The sequence below is a fragment of the Danaus plexippus genome (genome assembly GCF_018135715.1).
Source record: "Danaus plexippus chromosome 13 unlocalized genomic scaffold, MEX_DaPlex mxdp_15, whole genome shotgun sequence".
Classification (NCBI taxonomy): domain Eukaryota; kingdom Metazoa; phylum Arthropoda; class Insecta; order Lepidoptera; family Nymphalidae; genus Danaus; species Danaus plexippus.
This window is the reverse complement of record NW_026869849.1, coordinates 520,114-533,279: the sequence shown is the minus strand read 5'-3', so window position 1 is coordinate 533,279 and position 13,166 is coordinate 520,114. Positions and strand designations below refer to the sequence as shown.

Here is a 13,166-nt window from a genome sequence, read left to right as displayed (position 1 = left end):
ACAACACTGAACTATAATTATTTTTTGATCGTGAGTAACTTTTTCTACATATAGTTTCTTGTTGTTTCATTATTATTAATAATAATAATGAATAAAAAATAATGCAATATTTTTAAAACAACACTGTCTTAAATATTTGTTGCCAGTTTTAACATTGGAATCAGATAAATAAACTAACATAATTATCAATTATCTGTATTAAGAAAAAAGTATTAACTATAATGTTGCTCTTTTGTAAAGTAAAATTCATGAAACACAGATTATAAGAATAATAGTCGTGGTGGCCTGGAGGTTAAAGGATCGCCTCTCAAGCGTAAGGGCTCGGGTTTGAAACCTGGCAAGTACCAATGATAGGCTGATAATGATGACGAAGTATCAATGTGATTTTTCATAGTCATATCTACTTTAAGAGTATTTAGACACCACTGACGGACGGTGAAGGAAAACATCGTGAGGAAACCCGGACTTACAATTTCAAATTATAAGTTTAAAATCGCCAACCCGTCTTGAGCAAGCGTGGGGATTAATGCTCTATCTAACCTCCTCTATGTGAGAAGAGGCCTTTGGTCAGCAGTGGGCTCCGATAGGCTGAGGATGATGTTGATGAGATTATAAGAAAATAATACTTATTCTAAATTTAAAAATAAATTCTGTTCTGTTTATTGTTTAAAAGCATTTAATGTGCTGCAACATATTTTATCTTTTTATGATCTTATTTTATCTTAACCTTTGTTACTTCTAGAACCAAATAGAAAATTTTAATTTAAAATATGAGTGCTTACATATGTACGCCTTTACTTAGAATACGTACAGGAAGATCGTCAGTATAATATGGGAAGCATTAAATCTCATGCGAAGTCGGAATCAGACAGCTAGTTTTTCACAAAGTTTAGACGGAATCTTTTTCCGGACAACGTCACGTACGAACAATTTATTACTTTTTGACATGACATCTCACTTTTGCGCTCACACGAACGGAAAGTTACGTCACCTCCGATAACTCTGTATACAATGGTTGAACTTGGATGTTGGCGGGGTTAATAAACATCTTATAATATTAAATATTCAAATATATTTACAACAAATCTCAATTTATTTTCCAAGATTACTTCAACGAACTAAATTTAATTATTAAACAAAATATAAAAAACATGTTTTCATTTTGATTATAATAATAATTAACAGTTTGTTCAATATTTTATTGTCTTTACTCTCCGTGTTCGAAAAGATGTAACAATGAGTTTAGTTCAGCTCTTAATTTGTGGCATTCATTCGTGTGGAAACGTGAGCAGGATATTCTGCCAACGTCACGTAATGTGGAGAAGAACAGCAATAATTATAGCCATCGTTTTACGGGACTCACATGACGTGGCGACGTATTTGCACGTACATAACACGTGCTGACATATTACAAAATTCCCTAACACCTTGATGATGTTTTGATACGCGGAATTTAACTTCTAATTGTTATTTTGCAAAACGTTCTTCTAATTGATAACATCGTACAACATATTTTACACAAAATGCGAAGTGAACAATTCATTGTCCCTGTAATACATAAAGTTTCCTTTGAAAACGACGAGCATTATGAAGCCTGGAAGCATACGCGGACGTTAAACTTCTCTCTAAACATATTTTATCGCTGTAGAAATTTATGTCTCTCGATATAAGCTACCAGCGAAAACTTTGTAGAGTGAGAAAAATGAGCCATGGGATTATGTTCGAACACTTAAATCACTTTTAATAACTTTCATAGTTAAGTCTTCTTTTGTTCGCAGATCGGTGTCGTATCTGTCGACAGCTACAATGAGACGGAAAACAAACAGCGAACTTGATTAAAGTTTACAGGAATGGTTCTATAAAGCGAGACAAATATGACTAGCGTTAAATTAAAGTTAATGCTCTTTTTGCTGAACTCGATGCTCTCGGCCGACTTGGTGCATTCCAGACCATATTCCGACTACAACACTACTGACATTATAATGAACATCTCAAACAACAACACATTCAACATCCCAGTAGATTCCAACTCGGATACACTCATCGTGGCTAATGAAGAAACCGCCGAGGAGACAAATAAGAATTCAAACACACGAATGGAAGCTATCGTAAACGCCGAGCAAGATCGAGACGAGGACTTGTCAGAGAATAATTATCAGGAACAGAGCAGCGTTCTGGGGGTGTCGAAGAATGAGGCGGAGGCTTTTGAGAAGCAGTTAAACATATCAAGCCCATTGCTGGAAGAGATGATTGATTCGGAGACGGACAGAGAAGAAACGCTGACAGACATTTTGTTCAGACCCGAGTCTGAATTCGCGGAGGCGGGACCCAGGTTCGAATTTCTGATCGCGGCTAAGATTAATAGCAGCGACACTAATGGCACTTTAAAAGATCTCAGCCTCAGCGATAACAATCTAGATAAGAAAGACAGAAACATCAGCGACGTCTTTAGGAAAGTGGACTATGTGGAACTTGTAGAGGTTATCAAGTCTGGCAGCGAAAACAGCAGCGCCTATCACTTGGCCAACATCACAGCACACAATATCGACAACGACTTAGCGCCGGACACAAGTGAGTATAGATCTTTATCAACTTTATGTTAAAAGATACTTTTTTACTCTTCTAAGGCCATAAAACTGTTTTTAATTATGACAAATCAATACACACAATAAATAAAATTAACGCAACGGTCCCAATGATAGAGAAACGGCCATATAAATTAATAAAGGTGAATATTTTTTTGCGAAAAATATACATAAGATATATTGCAAAATGTAGTGGATTCCTCTGTTGGAATTCACAAAATGAATTCAACATACATTCCGCGAATATCACAGCGCCAACTGAAGTGCGCGCGGTATGTTTTCATATAGGAATTAGGATGGATTCATCAAAAGCATTTACCTCATTCCTTTATTACGCGTCCATAATATAGAGATGATTGGGGGCATTCTTTTATGCGACGTTAGTTTATATTCAAAAGGTATAATTGGCTGGCCTCTAACGAAATAATACTTGTAAATAAACATCCATAATATCGCGTTATCATTTGTAGAATTCGCTATATTATTTAGAACTTGCCGTTTTTTATACTGCAGTGGGCGTTTATAACTTTGGATCTATTGACGGATCAAGATTATCATTAGCTAATTCTTATGAATGCAGATTTTCTCTTAGAAAGTCTGTCATAAATCAGATTAGACGGATTTCGTGTGACGATTAGCATATTTAGAGCGTTATGATATAAGGGGCCCTTTATGACCATGTGTAACCCCGCGGGACGTTTGACAAATTAACGGGCGCCTGGAATTTATGTAAGTCCCTGGGCTTAGGGTATTTGCAGTTGGTTCAAGTGTAGGCTCCAAGCGGACGTGACTCGACTAGGAGATAAGAAATCCGGAGAGCGTCGTTAACAGAGGCCTCCTTAGTCTTGATCTAATTGTAAATGAATTGTAAACATTTATACATTGTTTTAATTATTTTCTAAAAAAAAATAATTAAATGTTATTTTTAATATAACGGTATATAAGTTTACAGCATGAGTTCTGTCTGAGTTATAAGTGAACAGCTCTTTTTGTCATACATTTTGTTATTCTCACATAACTCTCAGGCTCTGACGAGCTGCTCGTCCTCGTCACCCTTTGTTACATCCATCGTTAGAATTTCATTTCGTATTTATGAAATATATCTATCCAATACAATAATACTGCCGAGATATTGATTTTAAATAATAATATTTTATTATTAGAAGTACATGAGTACTTAGTGCAGAGATTTGGCAATTACAGCCAATATATGAGTTGTTGTCTATGATTTTGTAAAGGTTAACTATTACAGTTTAAAGTCACGTCACTAGTTTTCGAGGCCCGGCCATTATTTCTGTTTCACTGTTCAGAAAAGACGCAATGTCACAAGGTCATCGGACATGTGCATACTATTTTTGTTTCGTTCACATCCGCCGAGGAGGCTTTGTTTCGACCATTTTGCAACAGTCAATTATTTTTTAATTGTCTGTCGATGTTACAGGATCGATTTTTATAATTATATTATTAATCGTGATCGATCTATTGTGTTAAAACGAACTAAACTTTCGGTTTGACCAATTATGAAACTCTCATTCAATTTTATAAAGTTAAATTGATAAGTTTATTTGAAAGCAGTCGCCGTGTACTAAACAAGTCCGATCCGGCGCGCCGCGGACGCTAAGTTTATTCAATTAATATTAATCGACTTTTACTTGAACAAGATAAGATTATGTTTAAATATGAAAAATGTTGAGTTACATTAGTTCTACAAACAACAAACGAGGGAATTATTATTAATAGTTTGCAAGTTGTATTTATAAAGTTGTTAAAATAAATAAACAATACAACAGCATTATAAAAATATAATAAATTTAAACACGTTGTTTGTAACAAATAAATATGACAAGACTTAAATGATATTTTAACAGTTAGGAAACCAATTTTGTAGCAGTCTTTTAAACCATCATAAATCATGTGTATTGACGCTTGGGCCGATCAATATTCGATTAAGGTGTTAGATTTAATCCTATTAAAATAGATTTTTTGCAAAACACCGATAGAGCTCATTTACGTAAGGTTATATATATTATTGCTGTTTCGAACCAGACGCCAAAGTCATAGAAAAGTTTTCAAACTCATTTTAAATATTTTTAAGTTTTTAATTCCGTTTTTAGTAATGTCATAATTATCGTGACTTTATTTTATTTTATAAACACGAGTGTATCGTTCATTTGATGGTAATAAGTCGTGATGATGGAGTGTCCTCTTGGATGTGAAGCCTGTAGGCCCGTGACCTGTCGTAGTCCTTTCTATGTTTTCAGGTTACACCGATTTTGAGACTCTGCTCCTGGCCTGTTTCGCGACTCTGCTGCCGCTGCTCTGCATACTGTTCTCAGTGCTTTTTATCAGGTGAGTCAAATAGGGAATTCTATGATAGGGAATTCCACCGATGGTACAGAACAAAATAATATCTTGAAAATGGACATTCAGAGCCATATTTTTCACTAATGTTTATATTTAAACTGATATTGATTAAACCGTTTTTGTTAATTCATTAATGCAGATATTTTATCGACTACGTACTACGTGATCTCATTCTAAAGGTAAGAGAAGTGCATTAATTTTCCATGAAGATTCTGAGCATTCGGTGATAATATTTTATGGATTAAAATCTTGTTAATATTTTAGTGACATGTTCTGAAATATCAATGTATATATTTCTATTACAATTTGAGTGAAAAAAAGTCTGAGTAGGAGGGAAAAATACAAAACATTTTACATAATCAATGTTAGGTATTTAAGTAATTCGCAATATGACTTGAGAGCTTATATTTACACTTAGATTTAAATGTAATATATAGTTTTTTGTACTTAGATATACTTTTAGTTATTTCATAGGCCACATGGAAACTTGTAAGTTAGGGTGTACTTTAATAGTTAAGACACTTTCTATCATATATTATCTAGTATTTGGAGTGAAATAGGTACCACAAACGAGCTGCAGTGCATCTGCTGCCTTGGCGACCACCGTTCACTATACTCCCACCTTGCGTCGTGCTGTAACGCAACATGCGATAGGTGGACGCAAAACATTCAAGATAAATTATAATAGCATGATTTTAAAGAATATCCATAAATCAATACTACAAGAACGAATACCAATAACTCATAGTGTGGCCCCACACATACATACGTCTAAATACATCGATAACTCTATATGAGGTCACGTTAAATCGGATCCCGCAATCACTTTGTACGGAGCACGACGCTGCACTCACACGGGCCATTAACTAACTTATTGATCACATTAAATCCTTTGTTCTCGGATTCAATGTATTTTGAAAACCTTCCCACGTTTATATATTGTTTATATACGAGTAACTATAGTTAGTTATATTTAATTGTGTTAACGCCGCCTACTGGTTTATTGTATATTACTGTTAATGGCTTACAGTGGAAAATGCTTTTCAGGATTCTGATTCTACCTCTGATTTGTCTCTTTTTATTTAAAGCACATTAAAAAATGTTACCTCTTAAAATGTTTACTAAGAGAAACGGTTCAGTTAAGCATTGAGCTGCGTTTCCTCAAGTTTGCAAACTTTAAGACGGTATAAACTTGTGCTTAGTGCCTTATTTGTGATCACGTCGCTTGTTTATTTGATTGAATTATAAAAGTTCACTTTCTGTCATACTGTGTGTTATATTTACTAACTTATATTTTTTTAATGATTTAAGTCATTCTTCTGAAAGTCTACAAGGTTTATTTTCATCGTACCAAATAAATATTAGGAAGGTTAGGTAAAGGATTTGGGTATGGGGAATAAATAAATCTACGGACTATTTTATAAAACATAAGTAATATGATTCTCCACAAATTCATGCATATGTTTATATATAAAGATATTCGTATCGTTATGAACATATATCATTTTAATGTTCTATGTTATTAGGCGGAAGAAAACAATATTTTTTTGTATTTTCCCACATTAAAAACACGTTGGTTTCAAATACATCGGTCCGAATTATGTTACTCACTTGATTGTCTAATAAGTGTCATCGATTAGCTTCCTGTAACTTGTATCATAACTCTCTTAATATATATAAAGTATTGTATATACTACGTCGATGTGAATAGGGTTCTGTAATAAAGCTGTCCTCTCTGAGACTATCGCAGTTGCGATAAAGGTTTTCTGTGGGCACTAGCTTGGAGTTTATTAGATTACATTGTGCCCTTTGATCTTTTTGTATTTTGGGGAATTCGGTCGAAATCTCTGCTTTATATAACGCTTAAACAGGTTTTACATAGGACGTTATTAGAGCGGCCAGCGCAAAAAGAAACACGAAAGTGGAAATTATAGTTCAAGAACTTATTAAACCATTGTTTAAAATAGTTAAAATATAAAGCCAGGTTTAAAAATACTTAGAGTGTTTTGCAGTAAGGTTACGGGAGTTAAGTTTTGTTTAACCTTATATAAGAATTCATATAACCGAGTTCCCAGTTAGTGTACTCAGTTAGTTTTATGTTCGTTTAAATTTAGTTAAAATAGAGAGTGAAGCTGTGACAACATTTAATTTTTAAAATTATTTCGATACGATGAATTGTAACAACACGGTTCATTGATCCCGATAGCGGAGATAAATCGTTTGAAAAATACCGCCAACGCACGTTAAAATGTTGTTCAACTTGGCATCCTGCCAGCCTCTAGATAGATAGTTGTTTATTAAACTTACGTTATGACGCCGCGTAAAATATAACTTAGAAAATTTCATTCTTGTCAACTATAATATATACAGCAAATGTTATATTTTAATAAAAGGGACAGTATTAACTTGTCAATCTAATAAAATCTCAAGAAATTAAGTTTGTTGTCAAAGAAAGTGTATCAAATAGAATCACATCTGACGATTGACAACTGAGACATCAAATTCTTATCATCATTAGGAAGTGATCAGAAAATTAAAGGCCTTTTATCGAATTGTAAGCGGAACAGGTTGAAGTTTCAAATACAAAAAAATTAATTATATATAGAAATATCGTAATCAATAAAAATATGTCGTTATTGCAATACTATTTATTTATGTTACTGTAAATTTTCTTTGTCTCTACATAATTCTGGGTTATGTAACTGGTATTATTTAATGTTGGTATTGGATTACAACGAGCTCGTCTGTTTCCAGGTGTTTGTTGCGACGTTTTTGGCCGAATGTCACGATCACAGACACATCCGGGTCAGATAGCAGCGAGAAACGGGAGAATCATCAGCAGGTTAGATCGTTATTCAAATATACCTATTATATTATATTATAATATAATATTGTTTTAGAAAAGAAATAATCTAATCTTGGAGAAAAATTTATTTTTCAAACATTTCTGATATTCAATTTCAAACTTAATATATGTTATCACAGATACAGAGTTATAGTTTTAATGAAATGAAAAATGATATGATATTTGAGATCGTTTGGAATGGAAATTTTAAAAGGCAAAGTAACAATCGTAAGATTTTGCTTTCAATTTATAGCAGGCTTTTTTATTTATGGAAAGTTACTAAAAATAATAAAATAGCAATTTAATTAAAAAAAAATACTTTTTTTTGTATCACAATTTTATGAGTATTATTTTATCTTAAATTAAACAATATTCCCTATACTTATAAAAAAAATTTTAAAATATAAATCAGGCAAATTGATAATATTGATATCACGTCACACTATCTAGTCCACGTATATTTTGTCTGTGCTCTATTATGAGTATGTTGTAATGTGACTCGAATATCTTTACTTTATATATTATAATATGTACTATTTAAAAACTAACACCACACGTGTAATACTTCATATATTCCGAATGTATTTTGTTTGTACGTGTTTTTAAACTAGTATATGTATAATTCTGGTTACTAATTTCTTAAATTAAAAGCTCTTTTCATTTTTGATTCATAATTTATTAAATATTACCAAATCATAACCAAAACCTTCAGCGTATAAGCTTTTTATTGTACCTTAAATAAACCAATGTAACTCCTCAATCATTAAAATAAACTTTAAAATATTCACCTAATCCCGTCACGAGTACATTAAAAAAACTAAAATGACAAAAAAATCATTATTGCATACTTGGCAGAGCTGCATTTTTGGTTGCAAGCCCTACAACTTTCGTCTCTTTCCCACTAAGTGAGTGCGAGTGGGACGGGCAGAGTGCGCTTGACCTATGCGCTTGCGCCGCACCGAACGATTTTGGCAGTTTGAGTGCGGCCGCTCTTAGAGTACAATCGATGCCATAATACTTACACTATTTAAATAAACGTTAATATTATAATTTTAATTTCCAATAAGATATATGTCTTTGATCACTTATTTTATAACCTAAAGGTTATTCCTATTTCATACTGATAGAACTCATTCTATAACTTTAATATGCGCTCAGTTAAATATCACCAATAGTGTATATAAGCTTTACATTAGTCATACGTCATTTTTTTATTAATTATAAATATTAGTAATTGTCTTTGAATACTTCTTATTGTTACAAAATTTTTATGCTAACTTGAGTTCTACTCCTACGCTACTATGAAGATGATCATGTTGATGAGTTGTGATGATTTAATATTTTCATCAGTCTACAGTCCGTTCGAATCTCAGATGCTCTGGATCTGCTCTATTTTTAACTTAAATATTGGATACTAATAAACTGATTTTATATTAATTTATACATTGTCGGGTTAATTTTTTAAAGACTATTTTTTCTCCTACATCAGCTTTGGAGGATTTAAATTCTTTTTAAATGCAAAGTATAATAATATTTGTGGATACGCTTATCAATGTTTGAAAAATCTTTACATTTGGACATATTAAAAATAATATCCAAAGACAGGTGCAGCGATTTTTAGCAAGATGATGATTTAGAAGATATGTTTTGTTATGTAATATCATAATGAACCTACATCAGGCCTTAAATAAAATTTAAAACGTTTAATAATTAATTTTTTTTTTTTGATACCAAAATATATAATAAATATAATTCCCTTCTTTTGTTATTGTATCAAAAATCTACCTCTGCCCAACTTGGAAATACAAATGCGACAGAATTTTTTTCTATAAATTTGTTTGTCTTACCATACATGTAACAAAGTTTACGTGAACACTACATTACTATCCTTCTTTGTAACTGATACTGGAAATGAAGACGACTCTTAATTAATTTGCATTTTATACGATACTTTTAAATCAAGTACGACACCTTTATTAAATTTTATTTAAAATTTGTGTTACTCACTGTACCTCCAAAATCTATACATACAGCCGTTCTATCCTCTAGTACTTACGAATAATGATTGTCTTCACACACACACAGACAAACACTCGCACACAGATCACATTAGCTCGTTAAAGCTCATTCGACAAGAAGACGTGCTCATTACAAGGGTATATTGGTTACATACGTCTTTTAATAGGACAATTGGGTTAAAAAATCAAGAAGTAAATGTTAGCTAGGGTAACAAATAAATTATAAGCATATGACGAAATCTAATAAAAGGCTTAGAAAATATATTTTAATATATCAATATGCCTATTCGTGTCAGAGTAAAAAGCTTTTACTCTCGGAGTCTCGGAAGTCAACTCGATTATTCCTTTGAGCATCTGCTACGCTTACGCTCCCGTTTAATGATAACATCGGCTTATTGTTTTGTTTCAACTCTGAGTTTGCTTCCTTAGACATACCTGATGTATATTTTCAGGAAATATCATACAACTCTCTAAAGAATTAGATTTTCGTACTTAATTTAGAAATATTTTTTTGACAATTTTATTAGTATTTGAAACGTGTAATATCTTTTATTTTAATAGTAATTATTATATGTGTGCACTCGTTTCCGTCGAACGACACACACAAGACAAATGACTGCCGAAATTTCCCTTTTGCCTTGTAACATATGTATGTGTATGTGTGTCTGTGTGTGTGTGTGTATACGTGTGTGAGTCGAGCCGGTTCAGAGGAAAGTACATTTAGGGTACCTATAAAGCTGCTATTTATAGATAGGTTGCCATTTTGGGACACTCGTTTTTGGAGTCGTTTTAAAATGTCTGTAATATAAAGACATAAAATATACTTTTTTACACACTAATTACACTTTCATAATATTGTAGTTTGTTGAAGGCTTCTTTTATAATACACAGACACCTAAATACATATAGTTGTATGTATGCTTTATAATGTATTTATATTTATTAACTGTAGGGTAAAGTCGGTTAAGAAAAAACTATAAATATTATTAATCTCATGTATTACACGATGCACTATACTTTGTTTCTGACTTAACATACATTAGACATGGTATATATATTATTATAATTTAAAGTAGCTCTTGCCTAAACAACATTCAATCGAAGGACGAACAAACATAAGGAGTATATTATCGATTTAATATCATTTGTCGAGTTTTAAAATGTAAGTTTATATAGCGTCTCATTTATATAAAATATATCAGTGAGCCCGACCAGCAAACGACTTCCACGGGATAAGGTTTCGGCGACACACGAGGAGTAGGTTTTCAAAATATTTTGACGTAATTCATTTTTATTTATAATATCACCGGTTTAATTTTATTGAAAACTGTCATTTTTTGCAGTTTTATGAGGATTTAAAGATCACGGTTCTCATATATTTATGTATAAATTGATCATACTTTATAATAAAAACAATTTTGATCATGACTCGATTATATATTGTATTATCTAAACCATGCCTATATATCTTAAATAATATATAAAAAGTGTTTGCAAGCCGAGAACAAGAACTCCCGCCTCAGTATGTCGGATAGCTATCGTTCCCTCAGCTTATTAATATGAATTTAACAATTATCGAATACACTCTTACAGCATCTTCATCGATTTGATAATTCTCAGTACTAGTACGTTCGTTTCAAATTTGGTTAGGTAGAGAGAGGAGCTTGGACGGTGGAGCTGAGCGTTTAACGCGTTAGATAGACGCCCTTAAACCTACACCTGGGTCGCAAGTCCCGGGCACTGTTGAAGCTCCTCTCTCTGCAACGCGATGGACCCCGCACCCGCACGGTGAATCCATTGAATGCTGAGAGGTTTCGTCTCAATACATTTTTAAGGTAGAAATGACTGAAAATCCATTCAAGATTGTAGTCTTCAAAACAAGGTTTTAAGATTTTTAAAAGAAATGATCTATTCATTACTGTCTATTATTACTACAGTAGAATTTTTTAAATTTTTAATTTAGCTTTACAAATCATTCGTTTTTTTATCTGATATCTTAAGTTGTCATCAAATATTATATTACAAGTTTTATCCATATTCCTTTAACTAAAAAAAACTTAAAACTGTCATGTGTTGTGTATTCTCGTTAATTTACATGTATTTATTTAAAAATAAATAAAATCACTGTAAAAGTTCATTATGGTGTCAGATTATTTACTTTTTAAGTGAGAGACTGACAGACCAACCAACATACCTCTGTGTAATGTTAGTGCGTGCATTTGAACCAGTTTTATTTTCGAGTAAGGATAAAAAACGAAGGCTCGTTGTATTCGGTCTCTTCGTTGCATTCGCTGCCAAAAAATTTAATAACTTGTATGTCAATTGAAGTTTAAAACGCAGCAGGTGTTTCAATAATATGAGGCGTAATCAGCGATGTAGGCACTAGCGCACTTTAGTGAACAAATATAGGAGAAATCACTTAGTACAGTCCTTTGTTATTGATTCATAATGATAACATGTTAATTGAAATATAGTGTATTTATATATTATTTATATGTTGAGGTTTTCTCAACTGAAATATTTATTACTCACAAAGCATGTAAGTATAATAACAGCCTGCTGACTGAGTATTCTATCGTCGGAGTGCGGTCGAGGTTCAATAACTCCGTAGATATTGTTTTTCTTTGAATTTAGTTTCTCGCCGGAGTCATTTGTGCATTGTCTTCGTTTCAATACCCGAATATCCGGCAAACTTTATTATTCACTTGAACGGCTATGAATATATAAGATGCTGTCTTATGTTGTGGGGATAGAGTCTACTTTCGACTTATATATGTTATCTGACCGCGGCGGTAGTTTGCTAATAGCCACAGCATCTTTGTTACTGTAAGAGAACTAACGGTAGATTCGGTCGAGAAGGCTTCGTTTGTAAGGATCGAGCGACGAGGTGGTAATATGTTGACCTTAAATCATGTTGAGGAATATGTTGAAAGTATCCCGACAACTGACTCACTAAAAGATACATTTTGTGGCATTTGGTAAAATTTCAAATAAAATTTTATTCTATATATCATTAACTGTTTTTCGGTGTTTTTTTTTTGTTTTCAAAAGCCTATTTTTATGTACACTTTTATTCTCCTAATTTAAGTTATTATTGTTTAGTCGCAGTTATTTTTCATATTTCTGTAACGTCATCTTCTATTGTCTGCTTCATAGTATGATTCCTTACAAAGACCCGATGTCCTCAAATAGTCAAGTCAAATAAACGTAAAATAATTTTTGTTACCGGCCGACACAAACCGTGTTGGGAGTGTATTAAAACCGTCGAATTATAAAATGAACGGAGGTATTTAATATCAATAAAGCCGTGGAACTCTGACCTTTCATGTATTCGATACTCGTTAGAGCGTACAG

General features: G+C 32.5%; 1 protein-coding gene across 3 annotated transcripts in view; it reads left to right on the top strand.

Moving 5' to 3' along the window:
• LOC116769907 (uncharacterized) overlaps positions 1 to 13,166 on the top strand; it is a 32,361-nt gene that overhangs the window by 10,033 nt on the left and 9,162 nt on the right. For 2 of the 3 annotated variants that reach the window (XM_061527825.1, XM_032661103.2), the window contains 3 exons: positions 1,779 to 2,571; positions 4,829 to 4,934; positions 7,704 to 7,791. In XM_061527825.1, the coding sequence (XP_061383809.1) occupies positions 1,875 to 2,571; positions 4,829 to 4,934; positions 7,704 to 7,791 (891 nt within the window). In that variant the 5' untranslated portion in view covers positions 1,779 to 1,874. The remainder of the gene's footprint in view (positions 1 to 1,778; positions 2,572 to 4,828; positions 4,935 to 7,703; positions 7,792 to 13,166) is intronic. The other variant, XM_032661105.2, reaches the window with a different exon arrangement.